The 16,130-nt window shown below is 34.6% G+C and overlaps 1 protein-coding gene across 1 annotated transcript; it reads left to right on the forward strand.

Annotated features, from left to right (window-relative positions):
• The first annotated feature begins 1,657 nt into the window (after window positions 1-1,657).
• Window positions 1,658-13,785, forward strand: LOC148981924 (GTPase IMAP family member 8-like). The gene is made up of 4 exons (XM_089127767.1): window positions 1,658-1,661; window positions 2,390-3,127; window positions 7,323-7,997; window positions 10,272-13,785. The coding sequence occupies exons 1-4, from the start codon at window positions 1,658-1,660 to the stop codon at window positions 12,218-12,220; spliced, it is 3,366 nt and encodes a 1,121-aa protein (XP_088983893.1). The 3' UTR covers window positions 12,221-13,785.
• The last annotated feature ends 2,345 nt before the right edge of the window (window positions 13,786-16,130 follow it).

Raw genomic sequence — 16,130 nt, forward strand, 5'->3', positions numbered from 1 at the left:
TGTAAACCGAGAAAAAAACTCTCCTGCGCCCTCATGCGGAGAATTTAAAAAACGCGGACAGATTCTGCACCTGTCAAAGCAAATCACTCTCATTTTGCTTTCTGCCTGATCTACTAAACACCAATTATGTCAACTGAAATATAAAACATTTAGCCTATAACATAAACGGTGAAACCAAAAGCTTCAGTAACACTTTACAATCCCATTAATTAACATTATTTTTCGAATGCATTAACTAACGTGAACTAACAACATTGTAAAAAAATATTGATGCTTTAACTTAAAAAAGTAAGTAACCTGGTTGCCTTAAAATTTTAAGTTGATTGAACTGGAAAAAGTGAGTTAATACAATGAATGAGATTAATTTAACCATCAGAAACTCAAAATAATAAGTTATCTCAACTAAATAAATTATTATAAAGTTGATTTGACAAAAGAAAATATGTTGTGATAACAAATCTTGAAAATATTTTTGTTACGAAGCCGTTTAGTTTGTATTTTCACTTTCTTTTCACTCAAGTTTTTTTTCTGCTGTTCTTTCTTTCTTTCTTTCTTTCTGTAACTCTCAAATGGATGTAAATATGAGTGAGACGGAAACACAGAAAGAATAAACTGCAGTGAGTTCTGACACAACATCAAGACATGGTTCTTTTTTGGCAAGAATATACCCACGAAAAAAAAAAAGTATGATTATTTTAATGTAAAATTTGGTAACACTAAATCATTAATCTTTCTTAATTTCAACATTTATGAATACATTATGAAAATCAAAAGTCATATTTTTATAATTAATGGAGGGACATGAGCTAACATGAACTAAAAACGAACTGTTAACAAACAATAAATACTGAAACATTGCTCGTTAGAAATGAAAAAAAAATTACGGGTACTATTGTGATCGTTGGGATTAAATGGGTTAATTAATCAATTAATAACCAATATTGAATGTTCACAGGATGAATTGGTTGTAATGTTAATGTAGCTACATCAAGTTAACCCCATTAACTGATGCAAATATTCATAATCAATTATAACAAGTTATGTGTCGCGGTAATGCATTTATTTTTCTTTGCCATTAACAATTAAATCACAAACAGTTTGTTATGTTGACCTCAGTTTAGTTGAGACCCACTTTTATTAATTCTGTTGTTACTTTTTTTCGAATAATTTTAAACTTTATTTGATTTGTAGACTAAATAAAACTTTTTTTTTTTTTTTTTGCAAATCCTTGACCTTGTCCCTTGCCTTTACTGCTTGATCGGTGACATTATGATTGATTATTAATATTTCATTTTGCTACAGAGAAGTGCGAATATGTCCCGTTACAACATTGGGGAAGCTGTTGTTTCTGTTTCACTTGAAAAAATCTGTAATGTATTTGCACATATTGCTTCTTTCAAACTAATCCATGTTAATAGGATATTTTAACAACAGTTTCTTGACTGTCTTTTGTTAGCATCAAGGAAAAGAGTCTGAACTGAAAAGCTCCTCAGAGTAAAGCAGTATACAGCCACGGACCGCCCACAGTCAAATGTGTGGCAGTGACTCGAGTGTTTGCAGTTCGTCATGTGCATGCAAACGAAAGCAGGAGCAATTTGCTGAGGAGTCAGATTTCAACACAACGCTTGAGGCTGCTGATGGTGAAATAACACCCAGAATGGGTAGGCAACAAATTAAATTACAATAAATGTAGAAGATAGGTTGAAATGTGTATATAATGTGGCAATGGAGTAAATATATGGAATAATATATATAAATATATATTATTAATATATTATTATTATTTATAATATATAAATAATATATGGAGTAAAGATAACCACCAGATAATAAGTCAGTTTTTTTGTTGTTGCTTTTTTCTTTTTCAAATTGGATATAATTCTTTTTTTAATAAAAATATGAAGAGGATTTATCACTTTGACACTGATAGTATTGTTAGGTGTGTATTTAATTTCTAGATTAGATTAAGACCTAGATTAAGTCACATCATATGCAGCAAGAATTCCACCTATTTTAAAAGGTTTAAAAAAACACTTTATGTACACACACTCTGTCATTTTGTTATTTATTTTTTTATGTTTTTCTTGATAACTTTTTTTCCAGAAATTCCTAAAATATTTTACAGTGAATTTGAATCAAATCACAACGTTCTGTTGTGATCAATTGTGATGATCTGACATGATCATTAAAGATTCAATTACATTTTATTCTTTACATCTGATACTATATGGATGATTTTATTTTCAGAGAGGCAAAGGCGGAGAAGTCTACTTGCTGACAGTCCTAACAGTAAGTCAGTTAAATAATAGATTACATTGTACATACATAGTACCATGTAAATATGGCTGATTTTTCGATCATTTTTCAAACATTTTGTTTTGTTTTCCAGTGTGTGATTTGAGGATTGTTCTTCTGGGTAAGAATGTATCAGAAAACAGTCGAGTCAGAAACTTGATCCTGGGAATAGATATGTGTGAGAGTGAAGAGCCAACAGCTTTAGCGCAGAACAATATAACCAAAGTCAGTGGGATGGTAAAGGACAGACACATCACTGTCATTAACACTCTTCATCTGCTGAATCCACACATCTCAGATCATCAGATCACACACACAGTGAGAGAGTGTGTGTCTCCGTCTGATCCAGGACCTCATGTGTTCATACTCGTACTGCAGTATGAAGACTTCACTGAGGGGGACATGAGAAGAGTCAAATATGTGCTGAAACAATTCAGTGAAGAAGCGATTAAACGCACTATTGTGCTCACGACTGATAAAGAGACACACGGATTGATTACTTCTATGATCAGTCATACTGCACAACTGATTGGAGGCAGCACTATGGTGCAACTGCAAACTATTCATCAGTTGATTAAGGACTGTGGAGGAGGACATCTGCAGCTGGATGAAACAAAAACAGAATTGCACTCAGATATATTTCAATGGGTTGATATGATGGGCAAGGGAAACCAGGAAGACTATCTCAGATGTGACACATTTAATGATTTTAAAGGAATGTCTGTGGATGAAGAGCCAATCACTTCAGACGACAAAAGCACAAGTTCTCGCCACAATGATTCTGGTAAACCCAAAGAGAGACAAAAAATGAGAAGTGAAGAAAGTCCCTTTTGTAAGTGTTCAGACTTGCTCTTTTAAAATTGTAATTCATTACATATAGTTTCAGTAAAATACATTTGAAAAAGGTTTTAAAATTTGCTTTGACTCTCAGAGGTAACTGATACTAGATCTGATTGTATTTTTAAATTGCGCCTAATCCAGTGAGTTAAGTATAATAAAATAGATCCTAAAATTATACATGAAATAATATATTGTAGTAACATATTGTGTTATATATTACAATATGTTGATAAGGAAGAGCTGCTTTTCATATATTTATGAGTATTATACCAATATATATATATATATATATATATATATTACTCACATGGTGGTTCCTAGAATGCATTTCTGCATGAAGCATGTCACCATTGTTGAGATTCATATACTGATTCTTGATGACTGTGGCCACTTTTACACAAAGCCGGGTATTTAGCAAAACGAATATTTTCCCCCTCTCCATTTTCAAAAATAACATCGTTTACATACCCGCATAATAAATACGCCGTCAAGAACCATCATAACTATGCCAAGAGAGAACCTAAAACGCCGTTTCTCCCAGTTTACACGACAACACATAACCAGCGTTTTCAGAAATCTCCACTTTGCCCTCCAGTTTTTAGAAATAATCATTTTCAGTGATAAAAACGGCGTTTTCGTGTAAATGAGAGGGCAAAAAGCAGAGAAATATCTGCGTTTTCCCATCATGTAAACGGGGCCTGTGTGTGACTAAATATGATCATAATTGTAAATATTCACAGCGTATTTTAACAAAAATCTCTTTGTACTGAAGAGAAGAACATGTGCTTCAGTCCAGGAGGAGACACACAAACATGACATGCTCCACGTTGCTATATTTAAAATACAGAAATCTATTGCAATTCATTTACCACATATATGGAAATATATTTCCATTCTGTAATTTGTATATTTGTAAACAGTCTGAGCAGTACTTTGAACTTTTAACTTGCTGGCTCTGAAACTACTACTAACAGTCTTCCACAAAAACCTGCACTGTGAAAAAAAAATATTTATACAAAGTTTAATATGTTTAAGTGTAACCATCTTTAATATACATTAAATTCAAAGCAACCATGTGACAAGGGACTAAAGTAGAAGTAAAGTAGAAGTTAACTGTTGTTAACACTTTGGACAGAAAGAGGAACAGAAATCTAAAGTAGAAGAAAACGGAACAAGGACACCAGCCTTCCCAACTGTTATACTTGTGATCTGGGAATAGCAGTATGTAGTGTAAACATATTATGTGTACATTGTTTTTTATTTATACTTTTTTAAGATGATACAAGAAAGCAAAGTCCAAAATCGATTCGTCCCAACATCTACACTCTAAAAAGAGATGTGTTAAAAAACAACACACATAATGTGTTGATGGTATTTTGACACAAGTTGTGTAGTTTTTAACACACAATGTGTGTTAAAATGTAACTGGATAGAATTTTAATGGGTGGAGGAGGAAAGTTTGTGTTTAAGAACATAATTAGTGGTAGTATATTTTATATGGTATCCCATAACAAGCTCTAAAATAAATGAAACAATACATTACAATAAATAAATAAAATCTTAATTCATAAAAAAACTTCAGATTAATGAGTGTTTTTGGCAGCCAATCACATCATGCCTCGGTTTCAATGTTTTTTTTTTCAAATGCTGATTTCACTTGTTATTAATAACTAATTTATTATAACAAACAATTTATTTCTGTCAGACGTCTACAGAAACACTTATTGAGAATTACCAGGTTTTGTGTTGACGATTCATTGAATGTTTGTTTTGATGTCACCAGAATCGTGATTAGTGGCAGCTTTATTTGGGCTCTTGACCCTTCACTTTTTATCATTCGTTTCTCTGTTTGCTGTTTCTGTGTATTTATTTTGCACATCTGAAACAGTTGAAATCATCTTGAGGAAAAAGATCATTAAATGATCAGTTTTCAACATGATGTTTTTTTTAACATAGCAAGAGAAGTTTAATGTTTAAGAGATAACGTATATTTGATCACTTATATTTGATTAAAGATACTCAGTTTTTACATGATATTATGGTGTATGCTACCTCATGCTATAATTCTTAAAAAATATATGTTTAGAGAACGTTTAAAGCTGCAGCATAAACTAGTCAAATACAGACATCAAGAATCAGCATATGACTCTCAACAATGGTGGCAAAGCTTCATGTCTCTAGTATAAAGCTCATCCATAAGTACCAGCATGCATTGCGGCCTGAAATTTTTCGTTTGTCACCATTATTGAGATCCATACGCTGATTATTGATATCTGTGTTTGACTGGTTTCTGCCGTAGCTTTAAACTTTTTTTGTCATTCTGCACTTTTTGATTGCTGGATGTAGTTTCACAAAACTTTCAGAACTAACAATAAATCATTAAAATAAAGCACCCCATCCATATACTCAAAAACTTGATCATAACTTGCTGATTATGACATCGTCAAGAACCATCTGATCATATTTTCTATCACCATAACAGATGTATTTTATAAAAATACAGTTACAGCAGGCAGAGAAACACTAAAACAAGAGTAAAGGGTCAAGAGCCCAAATAAAGGAGCCATTAATCACGATTATGGTGACTTGAAATAAAACTGAAATGAAACATCAAACCTCTGTTAATTCTCAATAAGAGCTTGTCTATGTAGATTAATGATGTTTAAAACATCCAAATGTTCAAACAAACTCTATTAAACATCACTGGACTACATAAACACAAGTTACCAATACGTGTCAGTGTTCATCCAAACACTTTTGTAAGCACACGGGAAGTAACTCTGGCAAATACTCTCCGACTACAGTCACATGTGACGCGTATCTGACACAAGTTGTGTTACTATAACACATTAGTGTGTAAAAGGTTTCAACAACACACTGCTGCTGTCTAACACATTAGTTGTGTTAAACGTAACACAAAATGTGTAATCCTTATAAACACAGAGATGTGTAAAGAAACAACACGGGTTGTGTGTTAAATTTGACACAACATGTGTTGTCCTTGAGCAAACACACTAAATGTGTTAAAATCTACAAAACGTGTTAAAATCTACACAACATGTGTTAAAATCTACACAAAATGTGTTGTCCCTGAGCACACACACTACATGTGTTAAAATCTACACAACATGTGTTAAAATCTACACAAAATGTGTTGTCCCTAAGCACACACACTTTATGTGTTAAAATCTACACAGCATGTGTCATTTTTAACATCTCTTTTTACAGGTTGTGTTATTTACAAAATCATTTTATAAGAGTGCACCAGTGTAAATAAAACTTATTTACACACAATATTTTGTCAGTTGCTACATTTTAATCTAATTCAAAGTGCAAACTTAGTGAAATCACACTCCCTGTGTTAAGAACAATAACACACTGGTTGAGTTAAAAGTAACACAAAATGTGTTGTCCTTAACTAAACACACAGATGTGTTAAGATATAACACAGGTTGTGTTGTTTTTAACACATCCATTTTAAGAGTGTATTTTCACCTCTCTGCAGATGACTCACAGTTGTACTTGCCTCTAAAATCTAGTGATTCAATACAATCTCTTCTGGTCTGTCTCAGAGTTATCAAAACTTGGATGGTTACCAACTTTCTCCAGTTAAAAAGTAATAAGACCGAAGTCTTGTCACTATTTAAGTCTTGTCACACATTTTTGGTTCTCCCAAGGCAAGATGCACTTTGGTGCAAAATTTAGGTCACTTCACCCCATTTATTAAACCTTAATAAACTTGGGTGTCATCCTTGACTCAGAACTCTGCCTTGACAAACAGGGGTGCGTTTCCCGAAAGCATCGTTAGCCAACCATGGTCGTAAGTTCCGTCGTTACCAATAGAGTTCAATGGAAATTGCGACCAACTTGCGACCATAGTTGTCTAACGATGCTTTCGGGAAACGCACTCCAGATTAGTTCTGTTGTCAAAATAGTTTTTGCCAGCTCAGAATAATTTCCCGTTATCCATGTCTTTATTACATCACGGCTGGATTATTGTAATTCCTTCTACTTTGGCCTCTCGCAATCATCATTTAGACGTTTGCAGTTGGTAAAAAACGCATCAGAGTGTCTTTTTTAACTGGTAATTAAGCCTCATCAAGCTATAATGTGGTTTAAACTGATTGGAGTTTAAAAAAAACGTGTTCTGTGAAACTGTGACTATGTATGTTTTTTTTTCTTTTTAGTGTCAGCTAATTTATCTGGAAAACAGAAGCTGAACCTGGTGCTGTGTGGAAGCAATAGATCACTAAAGGTCGCTGTGTCCAAACTATTACGAGGAAAATCGTTAAAACCTTCAAGTCAGCTAGCAAGAGGTAACGAGTGTGTGAAGAAAGAAAATAAGGTTCATGGATGTGTGGTCAGTCTGGTGGAGCTTCCAGCTGTCAATCATCTCTCAGAGGAGGAAGTGATGCGTCAGACTCTCCGCTGTATGTCTCTCTGTGATCCTGGAGTTCATGTTTTCCTCTTCATTGTTCCTGTTGGTCCTCTGACTGATGAAGACAAAGCAGAAATAGAGAAGATCCAGAAGATATTTTACTCCAAAGAGCATTTCATGCTGCTCTTCATCTCAGATCTCAGTGTTGACAGACCAGTGACAGAATTTGTCAAATCCAGCACAGATTCTCAGAGGTTAATCAGTCGTTGTGGAGGTCAGTACAGAGTTATGTTTTTAAAGGTGCCTGAAAATTCAAGACAGATCCCAGAAATGCTGGATTATATAGAGAAGATGAAGACTATACCATATTCACTTCAGACATATGTGAAAGCTCAAGAGAACAGAGTCAGACATGAACTGGAAGAAAAACTGAGTGAAATGGAAAGTATGATCAAAGACTTGCAGCAGAAGATTCAGTCAGAAGGTGAGTGGATTTTTGTATTGTGCTCTGTATTGTGTGTTGTTTTGTGCACAATCATTTCTTTATGTTATGAGAAAGAGCATAAAATAGTCAAACTGGCAATTGAAAGAAAAATGTTGAATTGCATTAGCTAGCCTAATTGAACAAAAAAAATGCATTGATAATAATAATTGCATTTTAATATAGAGGGAATGCATTGACGTCACTTTCCCGCCGGAACAACCTCCCTCAGCCTGACTGAGTGGCAAAAGATCTGCTGCCTGACTGGATTTAATAGGGGAAACTGCGAAAATGCGACTAAAACGAACAATTTTATCAATTTAAACAAAATGTTGGACTTGACATGCAGCCAGGAATCGTGTTGCCATTTATGTTTGCTTGATTTCGACACCGGGGACATAAAAGCAATATAGACCTAAACATAAAGCACATTTGCCTGTGAACGCTTTATATAAATACAATATAGGTAGGTCTAATACGGGTGATCACTTAGACATGATTTCTCTATCTTATTAATTTTTTTATTTAGATATATATTTAGATATTCTAAAAAACAACTTTTTGTTTATTTTATTTTTTTGATAAGTATCAGGTTTGCATTATGATTACAATCAAACAATAACATTTGTTAAAAAGGGAAAACAATGCAGACAGTTTCTCTCTCTCTCTCTCTCGCTCTCTCTCTCTCTCTCTCTCTCTCTCTCTCTCTCTCTCTCTCTCTCTCTCTCTCTGTGAGTGAGCGTGTGTGCACAGCAAAATCTCCAGTGTTAAATTAACACTGAGAAGTGAGAATTATATAAACTCTGAGCAGAGTGTTAAATGAACACTGAAGCAGTGTTAAAGTTAATGAGATAATTAAGTGAATAATTGAGTGATGATTGAGCATTATTGAAGACACCTGATGTTAACAAGCAAAATCACTGAAGGAGAAAAAAAATGATTTTTTAAGTCACCCTTATGGTGATCAGTGTTTGGTTTAGCTGGACTCTTGACCCTTAAATCATTAACTTTAGATTTTATTTGGCTGCAGTATATGAGTTATTACGGCTAGATGAACAAATAGAGAAGATGATCTAATGGTGTTGGCTGTGTTTTAACAAAATCATTAATTGACCTGAATCGCTGAACTCATCAAGAGCATAAATTCTGAGTTAAAATTACCTTAAGGATTTTATCAGCACGGTCATTTTAGGACACACCATTTGTAGCCTTTTCAATGAAAAATTATTAAAAATATATATTTTAAAAAATCCCCAAACATTTTAATTAGGCACACACAGACATCAAGAATTAACATACTAATCTCAGCAATGGTGACAAACAGATCACCTCTGAACATAAGCTCATTATTTATTCACGCAGCAATGCATGATAGGAGCCATGAATGAGTTTTGATTGGTGGCACCCAGAATGCAATGCAACATGCTTTATAACTGTTACCATTGTTGAGATTCACAGCCTAATTATTGATGTCTGTGTGTCTTAAAATTGTAGAGAAGTAAAAAAATTGTATAAGAAAAGCTTTTAAGAAATTATTTTGAATACATTGTCAGCATTAAAAATATTACGCTGTACAAGGTCACTGCTGCTATAATTAATAAGTAAACCTAACTCAGAATTTAAGCTCTATATGAATTCAGTGAATCAGGTCAAATGATTGTGAAAGAATGATTATGTTAAAATAACCATCATCATCAGATCACCTTTTCTATTTGTTCATCTGGCTGTTATTACTCATGTACAGCAGCCAAACAAAATATAAAGTTAATGATTTAAGGGTCAAGAGCCCAACTAAAGCAAACACTGATCACCATAATGGTGACTTAAAAATTCTGGTTTTCTCCTTCAGTGATTCTGCTTGTTAACATCAGGTGTCTTCAATAATGCTCAATCATCACTCAATTATTCACTTAATTGTATCATTAACTTTAACACTGATTCAGTGTTAATTTAACACTCAGCTCAGAGTTTATATAATTCACAATTTTAAAGTGTTAATTTAACACTGGGGATTTTGCTGTGTGTGTGCGTGCATTTGAGTGAGTTTTTTTTGGTTATTTATTTATTTTATTTTGCATATTCTTGCATATTCTCTCTGTGTGTGTGTGTGTGTGTGTGTGGTGGGGTGTCTTATTTGCACTCTTGATGTTTTAGACTCGTGTCACCCCTTCATTGCTGTGCACTTTTTTTCTGCAGTTGCTGATCAGTAGTTTGTATCACCAAAAGTTTATCTGATTTTTCCTTTTTTTTATTAATTCTACCAACATTATGTTTCAGGTGCTGAAGGTGAATCAAATGATCATGAGTGTCTGAGAATTGTGCTGATCGGGAAGACAGGAAGTGGAAAGAGTGCAACGGGAAACACTATTCTGGGAAGAAATGAGTTCCACAGCCAATTAAGGCCAGATTCAGTGACGACTGTGTGTGAGAAGGGAGTTGGTGAAGTTGATGGTCGATCAGTCGCTGTTGTTGATACTCCAGGACTCTTTGACACAACACTGCAAACTGATCAAGTGGTGGAAGAAATCGTGAAATGTGTTTCACTGTCGTCACCTGGACCTCATGTGTTCATCATTGTGTTGAGTCTGGGAAGATTCACCAAGGAGGCAATGGACACTATGGATCTGATAAAGAAGATCTTTGGTCATAAAGCTGCTCAGTTCAGCATCGTCCTGTTCACTAGAGGAGACGATCTTGAGAATGAGTCCATAGAAGATTATGTGTGCAAATATAACTGTGCTGAACTGAAGAAACTGATCAGAGATTGTGGAAACAGATTCCTGGCTTTCAACAACAGAGAAAAACATGACAAAACTCAAGTAACTCGCCTGTTGAACATGATAGAAGAAGTGAAAAACACCAATGAGGGTCGATACTTCACTAACTGCATGTTTGAGGAGGCAGAGATGTCCATTAAAAAGAGGATGGAGCAAATAATGAAAGAGAGAGAAAGAGAAATTCATGTTCTAAATGAAAAATTAACAGCTCAATATGAGATGGAAAAGAAAAATATGATTAAGAGACTTGAGGAAGAGAAACAAAGAGCAGACGAGGAGAGAAAGAAAATGGAGAATCAATTCAGAGAAAAAGAGGAAAAGCTGAGAAGAGAGTTTGAAATAAAAGAGAAAACAGAACAAAAGAAACGAGAGACTGAAAATCAGAAACGATCAGAAGAGGAAAAACAGCAAAAAACTGAATATCATCGAAAAATAGAAGAAATGAAGAGAGAGATTAAATATCAGATATCACAGTATGAAAAACAGCAAAAAGAAAAAGAAGAAGAAGATAGAAAGAGAGAAGAGAAATACAGACAAGATCAAGAAAAGATGAAAGTTGAACAAGAACGAATTATAGCAGAGTTACGAATGAACCAAAAAGAGGAAATAAAGAAGAGAGAATCTGATGAGAAAAAGAGGAATGAAGAAGAAGAGGAAGAGAGACAGGGATGGAAAAGAAAATTAAAAGAGGCTGAAAATGACAGAAAGGAGACTCAAGAGGAAATTAAACGACAGCAGAGAGAATGGGAGGATGAAAAGAAACGACAGATGAGAGAACGAGAGGAAGAAGAAAGAAAGAGAAAAGAGAAACACGAAGAACAACTGAGAGAAAAACAAGAAGAACTGGAGAAAATGAGAAAGAGATTTGAGAGAGAGAGAGAAGAAGAAAGACAGAAGATAGAGGAGGAGAGAGAGAAACAGAGAAGAGAAAGAGAAGAAAAAGAGAGAGAATATGAAGAAAAGAAAACTGAAATGAAAAGACATTATGAAAGACTGGAGCGAGAGAGAAAGGAGGAGTGGGAGAAAAGAAAGCGAGATGATGATGAAAGACGAGAAGAAGAAAGAAAGAAATGGAAGAAAATGATTGAAGATCTGACACAAGAGCAAGATAAAGAGAAAAGGAGAAGAGAAAAAGATGATAAGGAGAGAAAAGAACAAGAAGAGAACGAGAAAAATGAAATTACAAAGGAATATGAAGAGAAAATAAAAGTCATAAAGAAGAAACATGAAGATGAAGCCAGAAAACAAGCAGAAGAACTGAATGATTTCAGAGAGAGAAAAGAGCAGCACATTCAGGAGCTCAAACTGATGCTGGAAGAACGTCATAAACAACACGAACTACTGGAGAAACTTTATCAACACCTGAAAGACCACAGAGAAGAAGAAATAAAAGAGCTACTACAAGAAGTTGAAAAACAGAAGAATAAAACCAGCTGTGCCATTCTTTGATTTTCAAAATGATCTCTTTGTGATTTTCTAAATATGAGTGTCAAATAACAATATTAATGTTTTTTTTGTTGTTGTTGTTATTTACCTGAAACTTTTATCCTATCATTGGATTAACTGGATATAGTAGATATAGGGGAGCACGGGGCACAACCTAACGCGGGGTTAAATGTAACACAGACCGTTTACATAGTTCGTCAGGATCAAGCAGGCTGTGTTTCCGATATTTTTCTCTTGCTGCCAGAAGACGGTCTCCTGCGAATTTGCGGAAAGTTTTGATTATATTTCGTGAAGATACTGGACAAAGAGTGTTTTGACACCATGAAAGTAATTTTTTTCATCATAGGTTTTTTTTTCGGTTTCTGGGTTGGATGTATACGCTTCCAAATCTAACTTTATATTGCCTTAATCACTGTCTTGTTGGCTCAAACATAGCACCGTTTTGAAACATGTCAGCAATTCCTAGCGACTGTTAACTAGGCTTAAAATATGTAATACACAGCGGGGTTAGTACTAACACAGTGTTACAACTAAGCCTCCAAGTGTACAATGATAATCAAATGAAAACGGAGCCACACAACTTTTCAGGTTTGAGTATACATTTAACTTTGTTGGACGTTCACAAACAATGTTGGAATTTAAAATGTTTAAAATTTAGTGTACTATGAATAATAACTTGTTTATTTATTAAAAATATTGCCTGTTATCAATGCAATAAACCCTTTTTTAATTTTTATTTTAAGCTCATTTGTATTATTGTTACTGTTGTTATCATTATTAATAATAATAATTGTACATGCAGCTGCCACACACAAATCTAATTCATTTGCAATTACAATATTCATAATTTTATTTATTATTATTTACAAGACTGTGCAGCCCCTTTCTATGTCCCCATCCATGATATTGATCCATAATAGAAGGATGATTGGATGAGGGATGGATGTATGGATATCTGTCTATACAGATGCATGAACAATATCAAACTATACAAATAAAATAGTCCTGAATTATGTGTGTTAGACACAAGTGCTACAACTAACCCCTCTGTCTGTTACAATTAACCCCGCACATGGGGTAAGTTAACAATTGCACTTCTGTCACTTTCAGTGCAACTGTACGAAAATGGTAGGTCCTAGAAAAAAACTTTAAGTGTTCATTTGTAGCAGAGATGTGTATGTTGCTTGTGTAAAAAAGTATTAATCTAACCTAATTATTTTTTAATTAATTTAGCCAAAACCAAAATGCGTTAGGTTGTGCCTCGCTCTCACAGGGAGAAAAAAAACCAGAATATAGTTTAACAGTCAATATTCAAAAGTATCAAAATATATTACAAATGTTTTAAATATCAAAATTAATATCGAACGCATTCGATACACTGTTAAAAAAAACGCTGAAATTTACGGTAAAATACCGGCAGCTGTGGTTACCGTAAAAAAATAGGGTGGCAACCTTTTATGTTTCACAGGACTTAAATTTACGGGCAAAAAAAAAAAAACTGTGAAATTTACGGTAAGAAAACACCAGCTTGGATGCCAGTATTTTATCTTAAAAATATTGTAGCAACCTTACTTTGGACTTAAGTTTTCGGCATAATAAATAAATAAATAAAACATCAACTCTGTTTCCCAGTAATTTATACAGTAGCAATCTTTTTGATTTTATGGGACAACCCTTATGTTTCATTAGCCGACAAATATTATTATTCATTTTCACTAAAGCATTAAAATCTGCTTTATATCTTTGTAAAATACTGATAACCACCATAATAATACAGGTGGTACAAAAAACACATTATGATTCAAAGTTCACCATTAATTTTCCACACAAGTTGAGGCACACATCAATATATGTAAGGAGCACAGTGTCACACACATAAAAAACACCATCATGGTTACACACACATGACTCCAAATAATGCCATACCCATTCATTAAACAATATATAATGTAATATAAACCCCAAATGTACATAATTGATAACAGAACCTAAAAAGAAACATAATTGTTTAGATGAAATAACATCAAATGTGAAGTGTCACGCAGGGAATTCTGGGAATGTCAATATAGAGAAACAATAAGAACTATAACATTCAATCTGTGAAGATCTCATCAGAGGAGGATTAAAAAAAACTCCACAAACAGCATTACCAGCTTTAATTAGTCCTAACCAGAATGACTTTATTTCTGTCAGACGTTTACAGTTACCATGATGGTGATCGTCTGCTATAACTCTGAGTATATAATCATCATGTAGTTTCCTTGTTCACTAAGTTCATATAGAGTCTTATCTTTGATAAAGTTTTATCTGATTATTTTGTTGATTGTCACCATTGTTGAGATTCATATGCTAATTCTTGATTTATGTGTTCATCTAGAGGATGCAGTTTAAATTCTTTTTTGTACATCATGATGGTTTTAAAGTTCTTCAGATTGTTACTGCTAGCTTGCATAGTGTCACAGAACTATTATACTCAATAATGTGAAATAAATTGGTGTTTAACGTTCCTCATACAATGAAAGATAAGACTGTATGAGATCAATGAATTATGCCACTATATGATGAATTTGATTGAATCTTGAATCATAAATAATAGTTAACAACACCTGATCACACATATGTACACTGAGGAGTGTTCATTTAACACTGGGGATTTTGCTGTGCAGTTGTATAAAGTTGCATGGCAAGCAAAAGGTGAAGAGTTGCAGTGGGAATCATTTACGGATCATCTCCTGATCCGTAGCACTGGAGGACTTCACCACAGTTACTGAAAATTCTTGTGAAGCCATGTCCCTTGTTGCTTCCGTAGCTCTCTGAAACACCTCTTCTTTTGTGCGATAGCTCCTGAACATAACTAATATAGACCGTGGCTTTGCTTGTTGGATTGTTGGGCTTCGGTGCTAATGCGCGGTGTGCTCTATCAATCCCAAGTTATCTATCACTGGGAAAGTCTAATGCACTTTTCAACAGGTTATCCAGAAAGGCTACCATATGAGTGCCTGGATATTTCGTAAATCCTTAAATTGTCTGTGCGCGCATGGCCCTCTTGATCTATTAACCAGGTTAGCCTGGCGCTGTGTTAGTAGCTTGATTAACATTGACGTTGCTTGAAGCGTGGTTTCTGTTTCCTCAATTCTCCCCTCTGCCTCCTCCAGTCTATCGTTTGTTCTCTTCAGTTCTTATTTAATGTAGTAAAGCTGTACCTTATTGTCCCTTCTGAAGTCCTGGAGTTCATTGATAATACATGGAAGGCTAACTTCGGAGCCACCCTCACAAAGTGGAGACGAACTAGGAGAGCTACTTCTGCTACCTTGCCTCACTTCAGGGTCTATAATACTATGGATTATAATGGAGAAAGGGCTTTCTACTATGAATGTCATCAAAAATGACCAGCCCGTTCTCATCCTTTAGCGTCACATAGAACGCTATATGACAAAACAGCGCTATACTACGCACATGGCACCCGTTATCGTTAATATAACACGCGCTGTGATGGGTAGGTTTAGGTGTGGGGTAGGGTAGTCTCATATTACCCTAAAGGATTTATGACGCCTTGGGTTCGCGTGTTATATTAACGATAAAGGGTGCCATGTGCGTAGTATAGCGCTGTTTTGTCATTTAGCGTTCTATGTGACGCTAAAGGATGAGAACGGGCTGGTCATTTTTGATGACATTCATAGTAGAAAGCCCTTTCTCCATTATAATCCAAAGTATACAGCAAGGTTTACAAAACTACATTATTTCACAAAACCGTCGGGGATCTCGGAATTTAGGCTGTCATCCTCTTGGTGGCATAACCGGAAACTTCTTGAATTTATGTTTATCCGACAGGATGAATTGACATCATTACGTGAGGATGTAAAAGAACTGGTGAAACGAACTGTCCAAAAGAACGGTACCCAGATAGCAAGCT

This window comes from Pimephales promelas, chromosome 3 (assembly GCF_988280905.1).
Source record: "Pimephales promelas chromosome 3, fPimPro1.hap1.1, whole genome shotgun sequence".
In the NCBI taxonomy this organism is placed as follows: domain Eukaryota; kingdom Metazoa; phylum Chordata; class Actinopteri; order Cypriniformes; family Leuciscidae; genus Pimephales; species Pimephales promelas.

What these genes read in the sequence shown, in the direction of transcription:
- LOC148981924 (XM_089127767.1), top strand. An exon ending in AAGTGAAGAAAGTCCCTTTT is followed by an intron (nt 3,128 to 7,322) that starts GTAAGTGTTCAG and finishes TTTTCTTTTTAG; the next exon opens with TGTCAGCTAATTTATCTGGA. An exon ending in GCAGAAGATTCAGTCAGAAG is followed by an intron (nt 7,998 to 10,271) that starts GTGAGTGGATTT and finishes ATTATGTTTCAG; the next exon opens with GTGCTGAAGGTGAATCAAAT.